At 45.7% G+C, this 23,097-nt stretch overlaps 1 protein-coding gene across 2 annotated transcripts; it reads right to left on the bottom strand.

The window, feature by feature from the left end:
* Positions 1–470: 470 nt before the first annotated feature.
* Positions 471–21,834, bottom strand: ELOA (elongin A). Of its 2 annotated transcripts, none has more exons than XM_084652330.1 (11): positions 21,684–21,834; positions 14,190–14,246; positions 11,521–11,639; positions 9,412–10,627; positions 8,716–8,830; positions 7,967–8,122; positions 7,162–7,259; positions 3,971–4,151; positions 3,255–3,366; positions 2,296–2,447; positions 471–888 (listed from the first exon to the last, which is right to left on the bottom strand). In XM_084652330.1, the coding sequence occupies exons 1-11, from the start codon at positions 21,753–21,755 to the stop codon at positions 827–829; spliced, it is 2,340 nt and encodes a 779-aa protein (XP_084508456.1). In that variant the 5' UTR covers positions 21,756–21,834; the 3' UTR covers positions 471–826. The 2 variants fall into 2 exon arrangements, with proteins under 2 accessions (XP_084508456.1, XP_084508457.1); XM_084652331.1 differs by having other exon boundaries at positions 7,967–8,119.
* Positions 21,835–23,097: the final 1,263 nt, after the last annotated feature.

The raw sequence follows: 23,097 nt of genomic DNA, 5'->3' as shown, positions 1-23,097 counted from the left end.
CTGGCTTCCAGAGTCCGATCTAAAACCCAAAAGGGTGATTAAAATTTCAATTTTGGCACAGTGATATTTCTCCCAAAAGAATTCTCGTGTTTTTCCAATACACTGAAGAAGAGAACAGCGGGAGAAGGGTCCTCAGAATTCGCACACAACAGTTTAAGCATCTGTACAAGGAAATCAGAGAGGTTGAGAGCTGGGATTCATGAACGTACACAACTGGAGAGTGATGCCTCAGACCCAACCAGCCTGCTGAAGGACTGGTGAGCAGACTGGCCTCCAGCATTACCTGTTCCGGATAGGACTTGACATGTAGTGGGCATGAAATCAAGGAAGAGTCTCCCATTGTAACAGCGTCCACATGGAGGGAAGGGGCTCCAACTCAAGTCACCGGGAAAGAGACAGGGTCCTTCTACCAGGACTGGGGTGGGGGTGGGGGTGGGGGGGTGACAAATAATATCTGGGGGAAATATTAATTAAAACCATTTTGTAAATTTATTAAGAGGTTAAATAGCAACATCAGTCTCTGGACCTTCCCTTCTCAGCAGATACCAAGACTTCACATTTTCTGAAGGTTTCATAATTCTGAACGTGGTGGTTTTGATAGAAATTGGGGGCAAGGCAGGGGAGGTAGAGAAAGGGACAGGAGGGCTGGCTTGAAAAATACTGTGCTGTCATCCTTGTGCAGGTTTTTTAAGCCTCTCACAGCTGCTGCAGCCTCCATGGAGCATACTGAGGAAAGGACTCGGAGCTCCTTGGGTGCCTTCCTTCCCCTCCACCTTCAATGCCGCTCCCCCACAAGAGAGGAATTCCTATCTCTCTCCTGAGCAGCTTATCTTCGAGAGAACCTGTTTTTGAATGCTTTGATAGTCTTCGCCATCATGGGTGCAATTTCTGAAACAAAGGGAAAAAAACAGACCTAAGAGTAGTGGTACAAAGAATCACAAGAAGAGAGAACTGGTTACCTAGTTGCAGCTCTCGTGATCCCACTGGCATCCAAGTAGCACAAGCCAACGTTGTAGCTTCCATTCTATTGGCTAAGACGTGGAGAAGACCTATTGGGATCTTCTATTTCAGCCCCAGGCCAGTAAAGAATTGCTCCCTACAATACATTCCCCAGTGCTTTATCCAGTCTAGTTTTACATGATTCAAGTTAGAGTCCTGCAAATCTGCAGATATCTGCAAACCATGTTTGTGGATTGGATGCGGATACAAAATTGTGTATCTGTGCAGGGCTCTAATTCACGCAATGGGGTTTTCACTGCCTTCTGGGAGGCTATGCCATGGTCTGATCATCATTGGGAAAAGCAAGGCCCCAACGTGGTGGAAAAGGGATTGAACTAACTAGGAGTCCAAGGTTCACCCATCCTCCCCCTACTAACCGCACAATATCAGCATCTGCTAGTGGTGCCTTTAAAAGAAAGGCTGGCCAGCAGGCCAGAGGATTTTGAACAGCTTTAAATTTTTGGGAGCATTCAAATCATGTGCCACACTCAGAATTTTCGAAAGAGCAGCAGACTTGGTAGCTCTGACTAAGAACCTCAGCTGGTCTTCTAGATCTTTCCACTGATAACACGGCAAACCTGTGAAAGGCATTTATCCTCCTCATTTGTTGGCCATAAATCTCAGGTGCCTATCAAGGTGATATCTAAGCAGCAAACATGGTCATGTCGCTCAGAGGGCATCTTCCTTCTGCCAGTTTTTTTCTCTCCCCCTCCTCCTCCTCTCCATGGTGAGCTATCCATGAGAAGGATGCAGTTATCCACGGAAGATTAACAAAAGCGGTGGGATTTGCATTTTAAGCTGAACATACTCAGGGCTGCGCTCAGTCCGTGACCACAATCCAACAAACCTCACTTAAATCTGAGACTAAATTCCAGCCTATTTTTGTGAATAGGTTTAGTGAGAGCACCTGCCACTGCTGAATATTTCAGACACCCAAGATATAGGAATTTATCCTTGCAAGACCCCTCTGAGACAGGTCGGTATTGTCAGTTTTACAGACAGGGAAACTGAGGCAGAGAAACTGACTTCCCCCAAGGTTGCCCAGGAAATATATGGCAGAGGTGGGTAATGAAACCAAGTCTCTGCGTCCACCACAAGACCATTTCTAAAGCTTTGCAGCAATCTGAACCATTTCCGCCACCCTTCGTTAACAGGAGGGTTGGAAAAGGAACCCCCCTCTCTAGAGTCATCCCCCTGCCAATCAATCTCTTCCATGCATGGTCAGTCAGTGGTTAAAGCTCATCGTAACGATAGCTAGAAATAACTAGCGCCGACAGCGATGCCTGCATAACTCACTCTTCACTGGTGGTTTCCTGGGGTCATAGCCGGAGGTGGCACTGCCTGGAGATGGGCCAGAATGGGCACTGCTGGTGCTGGGCCCATCATAGGACTGCTCCTCCTCGGGCTGGGCATAACTTCTACCCGGTGTGAACAGGACTGGTTTTATCCTGCAATTCAGAGAAACGTGGAGGAGCTACAAACAGTTCCAATGACGGAATCAATTCATTTCTGTGCCACGCGCGGGTAGCGGCTGTGTCGATACGCCCTTCTCTCTGTCCCACCCACACAACTGAGGTGGAGCTCCCCAGCAACATGACTGAACTGCACTTATTACCTTGCCAACAATTCATCTTCAGTGTCCAGTGAACGGGGGATCATTAGCCCCATTTCACAGATTAGGAAACAGGGTCAGAGATTAAGTGTCTTGCCCAAAGCTACAGAGTCAGACAGTCGAGGAGCCAAGATTAAAACTGGCTCCTAGTCCAGTGCTCGAACATTAGACCAGGCCCCTCTGAGCACTGCGTATAGCATTCCAACATGTTCAATGGCTGCCAAGGAACATTCCACAGATAGAAGGGACCTGAGAAGTTTTTTTCCCAGCCCAGGCCTGTGCTGCAGGGCCCCAGTGTCTCCTGCCAGAACAGACGGCCTAAGTTACTCCTGCAGCAAACCAGGGAACTGGGAGAGCTTAAACTCAAGAGCTTGGCAGGTGAGATAGATGCTTGTCTATTGTTTTTAGATTTATTCACATGCCATCGATTGCTAATGAGTGGCAAACCTCTCCCTCCCCGTTAGTCACAGTGGAAAGGATCTAAAGGCAGGGGGAACCTCCTTTCTCCTGTTCCCTTCCCTCCAGCCTCCATAATACAGCAGGGATTCTTTGTGCTCAGGAGACAGCCTGCTGGGTTTCTCCCACTGCCCAGCACTCTAAGGAAAGGTTCTCACCGGACAGGTTGGGGAGGTTTAAGACTCACTTGATCTTCTCTGGTACAGCAGCTCCTCCAGTTCCAAATTTCTCTTGTCTCCTCCGCACATCCCGAGGTGGCTTTGCTGCTGAATTGACGAATGCCATCTTGGCCACTCTGCCTGCAGAGGGAGAGAAAACACACCCCTTAGGATCCAGCCACGAGTGGGTCCTCTGAACTCACTGTCACAAAGCACCGATCCCACCTCTATGCTCCCTGGTGGAAGCACCGGCCACCACATCCTCACCCTTTCACTCCATTACATGGGGCAGAGTTCCCTCCCTGACCCTGTACCCCTCTGCTACCGAGCTTCATGCTTGAGAGAGGCCAGACTGATAGATCTGTGGAGAGAGAATTTCAGAACAGCCCTGGAGTGCACTATCAATAACTTCAATTCCAACCTGGGGGAGCTACCCTAGGAACGAAACGAGATTTTAGTCTCCGTGACCGCTGATGTCCCCACAGGGAGGGACAGTAGCCGGTTTTGCTATGGAACAAATCTCTTAGGAACTGAACTGAGGCTTGGAAAGCCATTTAAGCGGGCCCATCATGCAGACAACAGTGATTTGGGACAGCTTCTAACCGAGGCCCGATTTGAACCAGCCACCTAGACAGACATCCCTTCCTTTCAACTCCAGCACGAAGAATCACAACCCCCCCCCCCCCCCCATTCACCAGTCCCTCTCCCTTCTGGTCGCCCCCGCATCACCCAGTGCCTGCTTTACCTTTGGGTTTGTTGGCATGAGCTGAGCGGATGTTCTGTGTTAACATGAGCAGCCGCTGTTCTCGGGCATCATGGAGTCGGAGGTACATCTCCCTCCAGGACTCAAACTCTTCTGGCTTCTCCTTCTTGAAGTCCCGGATGCAGTGATTCTGCCACAGCTGATCCGTGTCCTCAATTAAAACCTGGAGACAGACCCACGAGTTACCTCAGACAGTTTCCTGGGCTCTCTCCAGAGAGCACAAGCTCAGATCTTTAACCCACGTGTCACCTAGTGGCCCTCCTCCCTTCACATACCATTACCCCTAGTGCTATTAAGTAGTTCACAAGTCTAGCATGTCCCAGCTACATGAATCAAGCAGTGAGATAATGACTCTTCTCAAGAAGTTCCGCTAGGTTCCTTATTACACTCAGCTCATCCCAGTTTACAGGGTTGTGTCATGCTGCCCTCCTGCCATGCTCATCCAATAGACTGCAGGGACCTTAGGCAAAGGGCAGAATTTCACAGTAGCCTCAGTACTTAAGTCTATTCGCCCCCTATGGGGCAGTTACCTATTTCACATCAGCACAGCAAAGCCCAAAGGTGCAGTGTGAAAACCCCCTGTTGCCTTCCAAAAAGTAGAGCTGGAAACTTGGCCACGGCAAAGGAGGAGTCTATACCACTGGCTAGGCTCTTCTCAAATGAAAGAGCATCTGCTTTAATGCAAACTGCTCCTCCCAGCTGGATTCAGAAGCACTGTGATTAGCTTATAAGGAGTTCCAGGCCAGATCCTCCATTGGTCTTTACAGAGGGCATGTGCTAGCCCTCCTGCATGATGGGAAATCATGGTGTGCTGCAGGGAAGCAGGCTGCCAATGTATTTTGCTCTCATGTTATCTTTGGTGGGCAGGGGAAAGAGAAGGAAGTGGTGGCATTCCTCTTTCCTCTGACTCTCACCGTGATTTACACTGGACCGGTACCACCACATGCTAGCATGAGCAGAAGTGGAGCCATCTCCAAGCCTCAGCTGCCGGTGCTGCAGTTGGTTGCCCTGAACTAACAGACGTGGCAAGCACCACGCACCTCCGTAGGAGCGGTCAGGGTGTTCAGCACCAATCCGCCTCCTGAGATTAATGTAACCAAAGTAAACAAGGAGGCAGGACCTCAATACTACTTAGAAGGAAGTGGGGGATGCCAAAACCCATGACCAGACTAGGGGTGCTCCTGAAAGTCATCTAGGGCACCAGCTCAGAGCTGGGAGCTCTGTCAGTCTCATTATCCACTCAGCAGCTGGGCCTGGTGCTATGAACACTGGCTTCCTGCAGTGCAAAGCAACAAGTAAGATTATCCACTGCCAAAGACCTGGGACACAACCAGCCACATTTAGTTCAAAACCAGAACATTTCCAGCCTCATAAGACACTTTCCCTATCAGGCAAAACCCTCCTGGCATTCTGAACCTCTTGCTGTTAGTGCAACTGCATACTGGGTTGTATTCACATGCAGCTCTGAGAAGCCAACCATATGCTCCTAGCACAGTGAGGGTAAGCACCATGCTGGGAGATCCCAATAGGTGGCCTGGCAAACCATTGGCACTGAGGGAAAACTGGTTTCAGGTCCAAATTCCAGAGAGCCTGGAAGCTGAGGGAGCATGAAGGAGATACAGATTTCAAGAGAGACAGGAAATGGCTGATGAGCCCCAGTAGCCTGGGACCCAACCAAGGCTGATTTTAACACTAACCCCTGTCAGAAGCACCTCATCTGTGGTGTGGGATATCCTGGTGTGAAAATGAGCCAGAAAGAGTTAAGCAACCAGCAGGCTAACGTGACCCAGATCAACCTTTAAGAACATATTAGAGAAGAACTGACATGGTAAACAGGGCCATTTCTTGTAGATGGTTATCAAAGCCATGTTAGATAGATCAGAGTGCTCGAAACTTTGTATGGTCAAAGAATTAGAAGTAAATACTAATTGTATTTGTCTGTGTTTTCCTATATCTGTTAGAAACTTCACAATGTGATCTCATTAACTGATAGATGATAAACTTCTCTTCCCATCTGTTACTATGTTCTATTAATTTAGAAATCAAAAGGGAATATTAATATTTAGATGAAACTTGGGTGTAATAATATCATTGTCTATATTTCTCTTTGAAGTTTGTAGTACATTGTCTATGAACTACTTGAATGGATAATTACCTTTTGCTGATGAATACAACTAATTTCTTGTGTATACATACGAAATAGGAGGTTTTGCTTCAAAGCCACAATGTTTAGTACCTATTCTTCACCCAGCGAATACCTGCTGTGCTACCTGATGTCAAGAGGCTAGCACAGCCTGCCAGAGATCTATAAAAGAACTCTGTCATCTCAAGTCTGCCTGAACCTTATCAGGGGAGGTTTTGAGTTGCAAGACTGGGAAGCTGACACCCTATTTGGATTACTCTGCTATTTCTCAGGGAAGAATGTGTACAGCCTCTGCATAGGGACTGCCTGTTGGATTATAACTGATGGAATTGATTCTGAAAGAACATTTTGCAACTCAGCAGCTCATCATCTCTACTATGAAACTGACCCAAGAACTTTATTCATATCTGTATGTATAATGATCTTTTAACCATAATCACTCTTTTTAATAAATCTTAGTTTAGTTAATAAGTGGTTGTATGGGTGTATTTGGGTAAAGTATGAAATATTCATTGACCTGGTGGGCAATATGTCTGATCCTTTGGGATTGGTAGAATTTTATGTATGGTGAACAAGATTTTAAGTAATCCTCATCATATTTGACTTGGCTGTCTGGGTGGAAGTTCAGGGCTGGATTGCTTTAAGGAAGCTGTATTTTTGGCTTCTGGGTAACCAGTAAGATATTGCAGAAGCTGTTTTGTTGCTGGCTTGGTGAATCTAATTATTAGAATAATCCACCAGTTTTGGGGATTGTCTGCCCCATTCTTTGCCGTTTGCCCTGCTTGAGCAATCGAGGATGGCCCTTCCAGGCAACACGGTCACACCAGAAATACTGGCTGCTGACGGGGAAGCGAGGCTCAGTGGCAGGAGATAAATTGTGACCAGAATGAAGAGTTGGGGGACCTCTCCCAAAGCCTTTCAGCCATGGTCCACGTCTTCTCCTCCCAATGAGGACAGAATGTTACCCATGCATGGAAATATCAGCATTCCCCTCCTGCCCATCTCCCGCCTCCGAGTTGGAGACACCTACGTGATTACATTCCTCAATGCGATACAGTTGATCAGGGGTGCATCTCTCCAATACTGGCTCCAACACTGAAAAAGGAACTCCACCGACTTCATAGATTGCTACAGGAGAGTGAGAGAGAGACCAACAGTGTTTATCTGACTCCTTTCAGCATGAGGGAAAGTGTTTAACAGAGCTTACTGGTAAACACATGGGTCATTGCAGCCACCAGAGAAATGCAGAAGACCATGGCAGCTGTTAAATAGCTCACAGCAATACTACACAGCAGTTTAAAACAGGAAGGGCAGGAAAGAGGAATATACCGTATCCACCTGCTGCAGAGACAATTTACAGGCAGCAGAATTTGAGCAAGTCATAGGGCCCAACACCTCTATTCCTGCAAAAGAGTGCTATGGGTAATCTTAACCATATGTGGGCACTTGTCACTTCCCTAGTCAAAACCCCAATTCTGTGCCTTATTTCTAACAGTGCAGTGCTCTCCAGACGTAAGCTGGGGCACTGGCTCAGTACTGACACAGAGGAAGAACACCCTCCACCAATTCCTGCAGCAATAGTACTCCCATGCAGTCTCCCATCCAAGTACTAGCCTAACCCATTCCTGCTTAGCTTGCTAAGTGATTTGACTGTAAAGTGTAGAAAGCCAGGTGCTCCCTGGAGATATAAACGCAGGTTAACAACTCACTGCACCGCATGACACCTATGAGTAGCATTCCACCGGTATTCAGAACTAGTCAGCAGAAGCACAGAACTCTCCTCACACTGACAGTGGATGATTACACCTTTAAAGCAAAGCAGGAGTGATACTCACAGTCAATATTGTTGTTGAGGACTCTGATGCACTGCTCATATAGAGACATCATCTTGGGGAGGTAGGCAGATTTAGAACCCGAATACACTTGCATCTTGGAATTCAGCCTGCGTCCTGTAAAGCCAGCCTCACCCTCCTCAATGGGCGAGGACACTGCTGTGGTCAGAGGACAGGTGGGAAAGAAAAGAAACAAGACCGGCATCATGGTTTCACCTGAGTGCTAAGAGCATCTTGAACTGCAGAGCAAGTCCTGAGCAATTATTGAGACAGATCAAGGTTAATACAGCAGGCTCAGAGGCACATGCATAGCCTGGTCAGCCGACCTCTAATGTGACTGCAGCCCCTTTACTTGTGCCTGAATTGAGTCATGCGCCAAAGGACACATAATCAAAGCTCATGCTTCAGAATGAGCCAACCACTTCAGGGTCAGGAAGGACTCTCCCCTGTCCCTCCCAAAATGTACAAAGTGGGGAGGAGGGGAGTCATCTTCTGCTGAAAGACCAGGTTTTGGCCCCTGCCAGAGGCAGAACAGTGGCCCCTAAGAATATAAGGCCTTAAGTCCCCTGAGCTTTGCACTGGTACTGAGGCTGGATAGGGAGAGGTCACACAAAGTGAATCACAGGGACATACTGGATTCTGCACATGGAGGTTAATCATACCAAAATCTCCCTCCTCCTCTACCCCCCCAAAAAGCACCCGAGGACTCTTCCAGTCCCAAAGATTCTGCCCATCCCCTGACCAGCACATACTTTTCCTCTTTGTCTGAGAGAAGGTAATCAACTCGAGAGAGGGAAGTGGGCGATAATTTGCCTGAATTGCAGGCAAGGGGATATCTGGTAACGTTGGCATCACATCAATGGGGATCTGGAGGGAGAGAAATCACAAAACTGAACAGAGATAAAAGGAGGGAGATAACATGCACAGAAGCTGGTAGGATGGATTCATTTAAAACAGTTTAATAACCCACATGACGATGATCAGCCTGCACCAGGGCATAGCCTCAGGCTGAGATTTCAATCCTGTCCATGTTATCGGTGGATGAGCCCAAGGCAATTTCAGCATAGAACACAACCATGAGCCTCCAAGCATCCCCACACTCACTAACATGAGAGTCACTCATACCGGTATATGCTACAGAGTATTGTGCTCAATGACACTAGTAATAAGCCAAGTGTGGGATGGATCATCTCACCCAACAGCAGAAATGTCACTCAGAAGGAGGCATTACCAAATGTGGTCCCATGGAGTACCCGATGGGACATCCCCACGTATCAGGTTTCACAGCCCCACAGAACACCAGCCCTATGCTAAATTCAGTATCTCAGATGGCAAAGAGGACATGAATTAATCCTAAGCACCTGCCAAGTAGGGCAGAGAATCCCTGGTATGGAAGGTGGCACTTACCAATGTCCGTTTGTTCATATTCAGACTCTCTGAGATCTTACCTTTTTTGGTTTGGATGTCCCAGATGGCTTCTTCTCTGCCCTTTTCTCGCTTGTCTGCTTGTGACTTGTGTTCTTTCGGCTCGAGTCTGAGCTCTTGGTACTGGCTTTAGACCCATTTTGCTTGCCATGCCCTCTGTTTCTCTCAGGGGCTGGAGGAGGAGGGGGTTTAACCACTTTTTTCTTCTTTTTCTGGGGCTGGTCATAGCTGAGGTATGACTCAAAGGACATTTTAGGCTGCTCATATTCATCCTCCACTTCCACCTCCCCAAAACTCGGTGAGAAACCCACAGATTTTTTGTCTGAGTCAGAGGCTTTGGATTTGCCCTCAGTAGTCTTTAAGCTGCTAGAAAGCCCCTTCTCTTTGCTCCTGTTTGAGGAGTTACCCTCTAACTTCCGTTTCTCCCGATCCATGTTGGATATCTCCAGGCTTAGCCTGGACTTTTCCAGTTTGGCTCTCTCAGAGTCCCGGTGTTTTTGCTTCTTATGGTTGTCAACAGCCTCCTCCAAGTGAGGTTGTGACTTTTCCTTCCTGGAGCCACCACTTTCTCTGTTCTTCTCCCTCTTGGTGCTGTCTAAAGTCCTGAGCTTCTCCTTGCTGCCACCTGCTGAGGGAGCCTCTCGGACCTGCTCCTTGAAAGAGGACTTGTGCAGTCTTTCTGGGCTAAAGGCAGAGGTCCTCACCTCCCCCTTGGTGTCCAGTCGCTGCTTCTCCTTGTGAGAGGACTTGTGCTCTTTGCTCCGAGTCAGGTTTCCTTTGTCTTGGGATTCGCTGGGATTCCTTTCGTGGCTTCCCACCAGCTTGTCCTGAAAGCTCTGGCCTTTATTAGCTTTCCGATGAAACACTGTCTGCTCCACCTCTTGTTCCTCAGAGGCAGAGTGATCCATGTACAGTTCCTGAGGGCTCTCTCTCAGCTCAGGTGACAAAGCGTGCCCATAGTCCGAGTATTCCTGATCTGAGGAGTGCACTGGGGAAGCTCTGCCCCAGCCCTTGTCCTCCTGGCTGCCATAGCTGATGGCCTCATGGGCTCTCTCAGGCTCTGAATACCTTTTGGCCTTCTTCTCTCTGTAGTTTGGCTCATATGATTGGCTGCAGGAAGGCTGGAATGCTTCCGAGTAGTCCTGCTCAGCTTCCTCATCCTCTTTTGGGGAAGGCTCTCGCTGCCGTTTCCTAGAGCTGCTTCTCTCATAGTCACGTTCTTCTGAATCAATATTATTTCTAAGAGATACAAAGACAACCCAATAGTTAGACAAAAACCTACTAACAAGAATAAAAGGAACGACTTCCTGAGGACATTACGTATGGGAACCAGGTACACAGAAGAATAAGAGTGTCTGGAGGTTGAACATAGTAAAAACATTGATGATTCTTTCCTGCACAATGTTCAGGGCTTTATTGGTAGTGTCTCCAGTACAGAAATCTTCAAGTCCTAACTAACCAGGACTGAAGATTTCCCAGCAATCTGTGAGAGTGCAAAGCAGCTCAAGACAGAGGAAGAATGCATGGGGCCATACTGGGCTACATTCTCCTAATTACACACACTGGCATGCAGGGCTACAGCAGCCATTACAATCCAATCTCTAGTACCACAGAGTCATGAGTTAGGCCACAGAAGAGGTCAATTCAATCAGCCAATCCTTCTCCCTGGAGCCACAGCACTGTTCCTACAACAAACTTGCTAGTATTAACCAAAGGGCTGAGTTTTCGTAACAGCTGTTTTCATTGGCTCACAGAAAGAGGATTTCCACACTGCTTTGTACCTATAGTTTCCTCTCTAGTTTTACAACATTAGGGAAGTGAGATGTAGGGTTTGTCTCCTGCTTTCTTGAAGACATTTTCTAGGTGTGTAGCATCTCTCTCCATCACACTACCATTTCTTGAAAGAAAAACTTTACTCCGACCTGAAACTGCAGTAGTCAGCAACTCTGTGGCCACTGTAGGCAGGAAACTTACCCCACAATGAGGTAAGCACTTCATGCAGAGTTATCACTCTGATGTTATGAGTATTTTGAAGCTTAGCCTTATTTCCAAGGCCACAGAAATCTAGCATCACCTCCACTGGGAGATTTAATGCAGCTTATCCAGTGAAACAAATGGATAGGCTAGCTTACCGCTCTACTTCTTGAGGGACTGGCACCAGTTTCTTCCATCTGGCTACTAGGTTCTTGGCAAAGTCTCCCACCAGCTCATGTTTCCGTAAGCCATTCACAGTCTTCCCTACACCAGTCTCCTGCAAGAAAGATGCAAGATATCAGCTGATCTCTGCAAACGAGTCAGTCTCAGCATTGGTCATCCCAAAACAGGTTTGTCAAAGTCAAACTACCAGATCCACTTGATTACCCAGAACCCTCAAGTTAACGGCCTCAAGAAAGCTAGACTAAATTTAACCGTTTCAATGCTACCTAAACATACCAGATACACAGGCAAAGTGTCCTTCTATTGCATCACCAGCTTCCAATTTGGCAACAGAAAGAGAGCGGCCACAGCAAGAGTTCACACCAGGCCATGTTAGAGTTGCTATGAAACTCTTTTTTACTAAAAGGGTTTAAATAAAAAGATCTGGAATTCCATCAAGCTCCGATGATAGATTCAGGAGGGGAGCAGCACCAAAACAAGTGTGAACTCAAATAGTCTGTTTTCAAGCAAATGCCCTTAAGAATATACGATAAGTAGAATGGTTTCGCTCAAATTTCTTCCAGGAGGTGTCAGTGTTTAAGAAGACAGAACTCAACGCTCATCAACCAATCCAAGAATGCTGATGAGATCATCATGGTGCAACGGAGAGATGGCCAAAGCAATTGAGTGTTTAGGGTAGGAATTGTACCAGACTTGTGCTCAATATTTAGTAAAGAGAAAGAAATTCACATTCAGTTGATGGTGAAGAGTCAGAAATGTTCCATCACAGTGCTAGGAGGTCATCTGTCAGATAAGTCACAGGAAAAAGGGTCATGACCACTTTCAGATACAGATTTTAAGTAGGGCTTTCAAGCGATTAAAAAAATTACAAGTATTGTAATGCAATCTCTTTATTGTGAAAGTTGAATTTACCCTCCCCCCAAAAAAAACTGCATTCAAAAATAAAACAATGTAAAACTTTAGAGTCTACAAGTCCACTCAGTCCTACTTCTTGTTCAGCCAATCGCTCAGACAAACAAGTTTGTTTTCATTTGCAGGAGATAATGTTGCCCACTTCTTGTTTACAATGTCATCTGAAAGTGAGAACAAGCATTTGCATCGTGCTGTTGTAGCCGGCATCATAAGATATTTACTTGCCAGATGTGCTAAAGATTCTTATGTCCCTTCATGCTTCAACCACCATTCCATAGGACACGCGTCCATGCTGATGACGGGTTCTGTTTGATAACAGTTCAAAGCAGTGCAGACCAACATGTTCATTTTCATCATCTCAGTCAGATGCCACCAGCAGAAGGCTGATTTTCTTTTTTGGTGATTCAGGTTCTGTAGTTTCAACATCGGAGTGTTGCTCTTTTAAGACTTCCGAAAGCATGCTCCATACCTCATCCCTCTCAGATTTTGGAAAGCACTTCAGATTCTTCAAGCCTGGGTCAAGTGTTGTAGCTATCTTTAGAAATCTCACATTGGTACCTTCTTTGGATTTTGTCAAATCTGCAGCGAGTGTTCTTAAAACGATCATCATCTGCAGGATCATCATCCGAGATTGCTATAATATGAAATATACGGCAGAATGCGGGTAAAACAGAGCCAGAGATATACAATTCTCCCCCAAGGAGTTCAGTCAAAAATGTAATTAATGCATTTTTTTTTTAAATGAGCATCATCCGTATGGAAGCATGTCCTCTGGAATGGTGGACAAAGCTGAAGGGGCATATGAATGTTTAGCATATTTGGCACATAAATACCTTGCTGTGTTGGCTACAAAAGTGCCATGCGAATGCCTGTTCTCACTTTCAGGTGACATTGTAAAAACTTGTTTGTCTTAGCGATTGACTGAACAAGAAGCAGGACTGAGTGGACTGGTAGGCTCTCAAGTTTTACATTGTTTTGGTTTTGAGTGCAGTTATGTAACAAAACAAAATCTACATTTGTAAGTTGCACTTTCATGATAAAGAGATTGCACTACAGTACTTGTATGAGGTGAAATGAAAAAATACTATTTCTTTTGTTTATCTTTTTACAGTGAAAATATTTGTAACAAATAATATAAAGTGAGCACTGTATACTTTGTATTCTGGGTTGTTATTGAAATAAATATATTTGAAAATGTACAAAAAATTCCACAAATATTTAATAAATTTCAATTGGTATTCTATTGTTTAACAGTGCATTTAAAACTGCGATTAATCGCGATTAATTTTTTTCAGTTAATCGCATGGGTTAACTGCAATTAATCAACAGCCCTAATTTTAAGGTCTTGAGGCCATTACGATAATCTATTCTGAACCCCCTGTACAACAGGCCAATATCCACCCAGGGATTCCAGCATCAAGCCCTATAACTTGTGATTGAACTAGATCATCTGTTTTAGAAAGAGATCCAATCTTGGTTTAATGACTCCAAGTGATGGAGTATTCATCACATCCCTGGGTAATCCATTGCAATGGTTGATCACTTTTAATTTACACCTTGTTTCCAATTTGATGCTGATTTCAGCTTCACTTGTCTTTAGCCCTACATGGCATTTTCCATAAGAACTAAGCGTTAGCCCCAATATCCTAGTCACATTTCAATTTAGGGAGACATTTTGTTACTCTGTTCCATGAAAGGTACCATAAAAATATAAGATTGTTATAGTTCTTACCACAAGGATGTCAACCGTGATAGGCAACTCAGAAAGTCTCTTCAGACTTTTCAGCAGCTGCAGAGACAACAAGAGAAGTGTTTAGACTTATCATACTAATCACATACTGAGATTAGAAAGGAAGAAAATTCTGCACTGTAGCACTGTATGGGAGCTTATTAGAGATGTCTGAGCAACAAACTTCTCTAAACTCATATCCACAAACAGCTGTTATCTGACTTCAAATCAAGCTACTAAGATGGTAGGACTGATTCAAAGAAATATAACGTTTTGTTGCAGAAAGAGAGGGGAAGTCTGCAAGGCAGCAGCATTACGGATGCATCAAAGGTTAATTTGCACTGCTGTCATTTGAGAATCTCAAAGTGCAACCCCTCAGACAGAGACAAACACCTACAAGATCTCTATCAAACGTTCTTACAACTACAGTACCCACCTGCTGAAGTAAAGCAACAGATTGACAGAGCCAGTAGAGTACTCAGAAGTCACCTACTAAAGGACAGGCCCAACAAAGAAAGTAACAGAACGCCACTAGCCATCACCTTCAGCCCCCGTCTAAAACCTGTCCAGGGCATCCTCAAGGGTCTATAATCTATCCTGAAGGATGCTCCCTCACTCTCACAGACCTTAGGAGACAGGACATTCCTTGCTTACAGACAGCCCCCCCAACCTGAAGCAAATACTCACCAGCAACCATACACCACGCAACAGAACCACTAACCCAGGAACCTATCTTTGCAACAAAGCCCATTGCCAATTGTGTCCACATATCTATTCAGGGGACACCATCATAAGACCTAATTTCATCAGCCACACTATCAGAGGCTCGTTCACCTGCACATCTACCAATGTGATATATGCCAGCAATGCTCCTCTGCCATGTACATTGGCCAAACTGGACAGTCTCTACATAGAAGACTAAATGGACACAAATCAGTCGTCAAGAATTATAACATTCAAAAACCAGTCGGAGAACACTTCAATTTCCCTGGTCACTCTATTACAGACCTAAAAGTCGCAATATTACAACAACAAAAACAGACTCCAACGAGAGACTGCTGAATTGGAATTAATTTGCAAACTGGACACCATTAAATTAGGCTTGAATAAAGACTGGGAGTGGATGGGTCATTACACAAAGTAAAACTATTTCCACATGCTTATTCCCCCCACCCCACTGTTACTCACACCTTCTTGTCAACTGTTGGAAATGGGCCATCCTGATTATCACTACAAAAGGTTTTTTTCTCCTGCTGATAATAGTTCACCTTAATTGATCACTCTCATTATAGTGTGTATGGCAACACCCATTTTTTCATGTTCTCTGTGTGTGTGTGTGTGTGTCTTCCTACTGTATTTTCCACGGCATGCATCCGATGCTTTTGTGGCCTAAAACCCACTTCTTATACTCAAATAAATTTGTTCATCTCTAAGGTGCCACAAGTACTCCTCGTTCTTTTTGCTGATACAGACTAACATGGCTGCTACTCTGAAACCTGTCAAAGTGCACTGTAAGCATTAAGTCGCAGCACTTCTGTGAAGTATTATCTCCACTTTACTCATGGAGAATGGAAACACCGATGAGATTATCCAGAGTCACACAGCAAGTTTGTAAAAGGGATGGATATAAAACCCAGGGCCAGCATTTTCAGAAGTGTCCAGTGATTTTTGATGTCCATCTTGGGATCTCTTCAAGGGCACTTTCTGAAAATCAATTTATTAGAGCATAAGCTTTCGTGAGCTACAGCTCACTTCATCGGATGCTCCGATGAAGTGAGCTGTAGCTCACGAAAGCTTATGCTCTAATAAATTGGTTAGTCTCTAAGGTGCCACAAGTCCTCCTTTTCTTTTTGCGGATACAGACTAACACGGCTGCTACTCTGAAACCTTTCTGAAAATCATGCCTGAGCACGCACCCTCCAAGAATCAGGCCCCTTTCAAAAGTCTGAGTGTTCAGCATCTAAAATCAAGACACTATCATAGCACCTATACACTCCCATCATAGCTCAGAGCTCAGTTGTTTTGTGTGCTATACAAACACAAAAGACGATGACATCCATGACCCAGAAGCACTTACCTTTAAAATTAACATTAATTTTGGGGTGTAATTAGACATTCTACTAACCTCAGCCATTAAAAGTATCCTTCCAGTGCCAGATTATAAAAGTTATATATTGATCACTGAACAAAATAAGTTTTGACATACATTTGAAAGATGCTTTGACTTTCCAAAACTTAACATAAGAAAAGCAGAAGTTCATCTATCCTAAAGAACTAATGGGATGGCTTCTGCTCACTGCAGAGGGCTGATCACCACTTCTCCATGGTTGAAGGTTAATTTGTCTGTTGGTCTCGAAGTATTTAAACCAACCGTGGCTTTTTAGCACCGTTGTTCTGAAATACTGAAGGGGACACTGAATTATCCCCCATGTGCTCCAACAATAATTAACTGATTCTTAAATTCACCCTCCCTGCTACCCCACCCAGATTATACATCCAGGAGAAGGAACCCCATCGGATCATGAGGTCTGGAGCCTGGATATCAAGCATTGGGATGGAAGTTATACCTCCATTTTTGACTGATTGGTCTTGTTGATGTAAATCCTCTTGTCATCTGCTCTCCCAAGATAACTCCTTTCATATCGTTTAGATTGCTGCGAATTAAGTAGCAGGTGCTACTGTCGAGTAACAACGTTTCTTCTCCCTTCACCCCAGCTCTATTATCATGACACTCCTCAGCAGATAGTTTGGGGGAAACAAGGGGCTACTGAGCCCTAGTCTGTTGCTGCTCCACACAAGGATCTCTGATAAAACTGGGCACCAACACCACAGGTCAAGTTTGCATCTCACATTTGATGGCCTAGAAATAAGTGCTACCTAAGTACAACCAAGAAGAGTAACCAATCCTCTTGCAGATCACAGCAATGTAACAAGATACTCTAATCACTCCCTCTAGTTACAGAGAAGACAATATTTTTAAAAGGGTCCCAAATAAATCAGATAGGAAGTTGCCATCTGCAGGGCCGGCTCTAGCGTTTTTGCCGCCCCAAGCAGCAAAAAAACAAAACAAAAAACCTTGCCACTGAACACGCAGGTGGAGTGATGGTGCGGCCGCTGAACTGCTGCCAGTCCCCGCCGCCGAATTGCTGCCAAGCATGAAACGTGCTGTGATGGAGTGGCCGCCGAGGGCAGATTGCCGCCCCAGAGCCCAATTTCCTGCCGCCCCTTTACATTTGCCGCCTCAGGCACCTGCTTGGTTCGCTGGTGCCTGGAGCCGGCCCTGCCATGTTGACAGTTTGAGTATGACATAGGGAATGCATCTCCCACTGGAATAAGCTCTGCATTCCTTAAGGCAGTGATGGACAATCTGTGGCCCGCAGGCAGCCTATCAGGGTAATCCGCTGGCCGGCCGTGCAAATGTAAGCAAATTGCCTGGCAGCCTGCCAGTGGATTACCCTGACAGGTCGCAGGTTGCCCACCACTGCCTTAAGGTCTACATCAGAGGGCGGTACAATTGCAGTGTCAACTAAGACACCAATCTCAGTTAAGGAATCACAGCAAATTGTAGATGGAGAGATATTGGAACCATTCAGACAATTGCTTGGACATTTAGGATTGTTCCCCATTGTACACTTCCTAGGGGTTCGGCCTATCTAATTTCAAACCTCTCAGGCAATGGAACATCCACCACTTCCCTGCGGAGACTATACAGACACCTAAAAGATCCCACTATTAGAATGTTTTCCCCTTTATATTTACTCCAAGTTTTCTCTTTAATTTCATCCCAGTTGTGTTCTAATTATACTTCCTTGTAGCATACTCAGCAATTCCTCTCACTCCTTGGTTATTTGTAGCTTTTAGGGCCCTGTCTTGATGAGCAAAAAGGGTGCATTTTTCAATCAAGTTAGTTTGGAAAACATGCTTGGAAAAACTCCTGTGTTAAGATTTGAGGGCTCTTTCAATCATGCTAAGCTAACCCGAATTGATATAACAATTGAATCACATCCTTCCTTGCCCATCACGGCAGAGTCTAGCTTTCAATGTGTACATATATAAAGACATGTTATATGCTGTTTTCATAATCCGTAATTCAGACGGTTTTCTAGCTGAGTTGCAAACTTTTAAATGAACACTGTCAGACACAAGACTTTCTTTTGGTTACTTCTGTCGCCAACAGCACCTTAGGGTACATCCACACTATGAAGACTATACTGACATAGCCCAATAGTGTAGACAAAGCCTATACAAACAGAACGGGTTTATCTGTCAGTATAGGAACACCACTTCCTTGAAGTTAGGTTTCTGTTAACAGAGCTTCTTTCATGACACAGCAGCATCTACCATGGGGGTGATGTCAGCATAGCTATGACTATCAGGGTGGGTTTCCCCCCCCACACCCCTGATCGATGTAGCTATGCCAGTACAACTTTTCAGTGTTGACCAGGCCTTAGGTTGCTAAAACAGTTCTCTGTAATAGTCAAACTCACTTATCATTATATACATTACTTGCTTATTTACCACTGTCCAAGGAGAATGAATCACAAAACAGTTTCAGTCTTGTGCCTAGACTGCATGACCTCTGGAGCAGGGAGACTGTATTCAGGTGTGTTTTTATAGCACAATTGCGGCCTTTAGGTACCACAAAACAAAACAACTTTCATTCCCAAGTCTCATGCCCTACCACAATGCTTCTGTTGAAAACATGTGTGGAGAAAGTTTAAACAAAGCTTTTGGATTTTTTCCTTAATAAACTTGAGCCTAATCTAACAGGTACCCACCTATGAAGTAGTACTGTGAAGCATCATATTGTTTATTTTAATTGAACCGCTCATTTTCCTTTTTAATGTTTTTTAAATAACCAGACCATTGCAATGCTAACAAGGCATATATATTTCAGATTATTGCAACATAGCTTGGTCCCATTCTCTTCAACAACATTTTATGTTGCTTGTATGTTCCCCTCTCTCCTTTCAGCAGGAAACAAGCAGTTTTGAAGGGACACAAAATACACAATACAGCTCCAGTGTAACTGTTTTAGAGTTTTCACCCCCTCCACTGGAAAATATGATTGCTTCCAACTCATGACAACAGCATTCAAAGTCTCCCACAGAGCGCTCTGTGCCAGTACTCTGAGGTTGTCGCAAAAAATAATATTAATACTTAGCATGTTTCAGCAGTAGAACTCAGAGCACTTTACAAAAGTGGATAAACATTGTTATTCCCATATTCTAGATAAGCTGGGCCACCAGCCAGTAACCAGATGCTTTCGAGGACGGTCCAAGAAACCTTGAGCTAGACAGCGATGTCTCAGTTTCCCCATTTGTAAAATAGAGATAATACTCTCAGAAAGGTGTTTTGAGGGTTAATGTTACTAACACCCTGAAACAATGAGTGCTATGAAAAGTGTATAGCATGTTTACTCCAGACAGAAGTAACAAGAAAATAAACCCCATAAAAATGCAATTTTCTCACTGTATCACTGATGCATGTGCACAAAAAGAGATCTAACCTATAGACCATGAGTAATAATGTCTTGCAATGCCAAAATGAGTTGTCACACACAGTAGATTGTGTAGATCTTCATAGTATAAACTTACCTCTATCTTACATGATTTGATGAGCAGTGAAATATATAAAACTTCAAGTCTCAACATCAGCGCTCCTTGAACATCTGAGTTAGCACTCAGAGATGAGTGGGACAGTTCATATCTCTCAGAGTTAAGGCTGTTTTACTCAGTTTCTTGCACTAGTTAGTTTAAAAGGAGATTTAATTCTACCAGTGCAAAATGTGTGTGTAGACCAGCACTTACTGGTTTAGATTTTGCAGATGCAGAAAACCAAGTGCATGCATTTCCACAACAACAGATAGATACTTCCCCCACCCCGATCCTGCCCCCCAGTGAAAACTTGGATTCTAGAGAACAAGGTAGCAGCATAAGTGAGGTGCCAGTACACAGACTCAGTCAGAGTCCTGAATTTACAGATGGAGAAGAGGCACAGAAGCCTTGTCTATAGCAGGAATCATCAATTGTTGACAATGGGAACCAGCAATGGATGCAGCTGAATTGGTGCTAAACACAGTTTAACTGCAAGGACAGATCAGAGTGAACTGAGTTCAGCACTGTCTCATCTCCAACTGTTGCTGACAATGGATGTCCGCAACATAACTTTCCAAGTGGAGACAAAGCTATATAGGCTAAACAACTTGCCAGAGAACAGAGAGGGAATCTCCAAGTCAGAGCCAGAGTTAGAACCCAGGAGCTCTAGGCTTCCAGCTCAGGCCAGGACTCTCTAGAAAGAAGAGCCCACTGTAGCTTAAATTAAATTTCTTTAAATTCCCCTGAGCAGTTTCAGCCAAACAGCCAAAGCTTTGGTTTACCATTGCCTTTCACTATGATCACACCCAGAATATTACATTAGGAATTACAGGTTTCCACCATAACTCTCAGCATCACTGGGGAAGGACCTTCCAGAAACAAGTTCCCTCAGCAGATCTATGTTATTTGTTTCACTAAGCAGTCCATATCTAGGACATAAAAAAAAACATCCACACATGCAGAATAACCCATCCCAGAGGGGCAGGTATCCCCCTTGGAGTCCATTCTGAAATCCTATTGAATTTATTCCTTGTTTAAGAGTCTTTTTGTAGGATGCAAGTTAGGGACCCGGGAGTCTCCAGAGCCTACTGATTTGGTTAGGGCCTGGATATGGACCCCCTAAAAATATTGCAAGCACACTCAGGACTGCTGCTGCTGCAACTTCCCCACTGCTTGGCACATACTGAACCACTTGTGCGTTCAAACACATGTAGCCCACCGAAGGGTCATCCCCAGCAGGACCGCCCTCACTGCGATATCCCCCAGACCCAACTCCTCTCAGTCAGTTCCTCTTCTATGGCCCCCTCTGCTAGAGCCTCTCTCTCCTGGCCTTCTCCCCGTATATTCCCTATAGCTCCCCCAGAAGTATTCTCAGGAGCTGAGCCAGCCCCCTTCTCTTGATCCCTTCTCCCCACGTCCCCAGCATGGGACCCAGGAAAGTGAACCTCCATCGATCCCTTGGGGCCCTGGAATGGGACCCCAGCCCCCCTTCTCCCTCACAGCAGCCCTTAGAGGACAGCTCAGAAACTGTCCCTCCCCCGGATCCCTGCCCCCAATGACCCTTGGAATCCCCCCCTCCAACCCTCCCTCCCCTGGATCCCTGGCCCCCCCCATTTGCCCCCAGCGACCCTTGGAATCCCCCCCGCCAACCCTGGATCCCTGCCCCCCCCATTTGCCCCCAGTGACCCTTGGAAGGGCCCCCCAGCCCTGCCGACCCGGGATCCTCTGCCTGGCAGCGGCCCTCGGACGGCCCCTCACTCCCCCGTGTTCGCCTGAGTTCGGGGGTATTCGCGGGGGGCCCGCGCCCTCCCGCCCCGACACCCGCCGGAGGGGGCCCGGGCGCTCGCAGCCCCCAAGCCCGCCTCCCGCCCGCACCGCCCCCTCCCGTCGGCGCCGTTACCTTCTTAGGTTCCGAACTGCCCGAGAGTCGCGACTGCAGCTTCCCCACAACTTCCAGCACCGATTCCGCCATTTTTACTGCTGGAGAGGCCTCCGTGGCGGAAATGGCTTCACCGCCCACCGACAACACTGAGCTTCCCCGTCCGCCGCCGCCATCTTCGCTCCTGGCAGGAAACGGAAACCAGACGTCTGGTCAACAGCCAGTCGCCATCCTGGGTGCTGGCAAGACGCTACTGCGCCGAGAGGGGTCAGCCGCCATTTTGGATACTGGCTATAAGCTTCCGTATTGAACGGACCCGCTGCCATCTTGGATATTGGCAAGAAGCTTCTGTGCTTAGGGGCAACCGCCATCTTGGTTGCTGGCAAGAGGCTTGTCTACCACGATGGGCCACTGAGAGGCCAGCTACCCCCTTTCTATTGGTTTTTCAGTGGCTCCCTCACTGGGGACTATAAAGACAGGTGCCATCCCTCATACCCTATTGACCTGGGCACCAGGAGGCCCATATCTGCACTGCTGCCTTGTGCCCCCCCCCGTGCCATGTCAGAGACTGAGTTGCCATGGCACCGATACACGGTGGCACCCCGGGACCCCCTGCGAGTGATTCCCGATAATGCGGTTCCCCCCCTCTTACAACACACAGTCTGGGGAGAGATGGAGACTGTGGGTTTTGTGTAAGGGCTCGTAATGACCCCATGGCTCGGCAGGCGCAGGGATCATTACACACAGGCGTGGCGGACTTCCATTGGTTTCATCGTTTTGACACAGAGCATCAATGCTTTTTTTTTTTTTTTTAGATTTTTATCTACTTAAATTTTCACAGTTGTGGGAAATTTGGTGTGGGGGGGGGAGGGAGTAATATCAGATAGTAATTGTTTCCTGACAGATTCAACAAGTTGAAACTTTATAACTGTTAAAACACAAAGTGTTAACATCACATGTCAAAATATACAAAGTAAAGATCCTGAACTCAAACCCTAATAAGCTCTCAAACAGCATTTTTTCTTACTTTGCCTACCTGTACATTGGTATTATTATCAATAGAAATATGTTTCATCGATGTGTGTGTGTACGGTGAAATTGACGTTTACCAACATTAACTGATAAAAATCTAATCCCTCCAAACCTAATTACATAGATTATATCAATAGCATTGGGTGCCAGTTACAGAATTATAGGTATCCAGGGAACAATGACAGAATTAGACACATTCAACCCAATCCTGTCATTGTATGTATCGATGCTCAGATCCAGAATTACACATATTGGGCATCGGGTTGTTCTAGAATTACAGGTATTACTGCTCTGGTCCAGCAATTATATTCCCACACAAAAACCTATGCTAAGAAGGAGTCAGGGTTAAGATTATGTATCAATAGCTAAAGGGTAAAAATAGGTTGTAATTATCTCAAAATCT

This window comes from Lepidochelys olivacea (genome assembly GCF_965140295.1).
Source record: "Lepidochelys olivacea isolate rLepOli2 genome assembly, chromosome: 19".
NCBI lineage: Eukaryota > Metazoa > Chordata > Testudines > Cheloniidae > Lepidochelys > Lepidochelys olivacea.
This window is presented reverse-complemented; position numbering and strand designations above follow the sequence as displayed.

What these genes read in the sequence shown, in the direction of transcription:
- ELOA (XM_084652330.1), bottom strand. Translation starts at nt 21,755, where the DNA reads ATGGCGGAATCGGTGCTGGAAGTTGTGGGGAAGCTGCAGTCGCGACTC. An exon ending in TCACGGTTGACATCCTTGTG is followed by an intron (nt 11,640 to 14,189) that starts GTAAGAACTATA and finishes TCTTTCTTGCAG; the next exon opens with GAGACTGGTGTAGGGAAGAC. An exon ending in GCATTGAGGAATGTAATCAC is followed by an intron (nt 4,152 to 7,161) that starts GTAGGTGTCTCC and finishes GTCTGTCTCCAG; the next exon opens with GTTTTAATTGAGGACACGGA.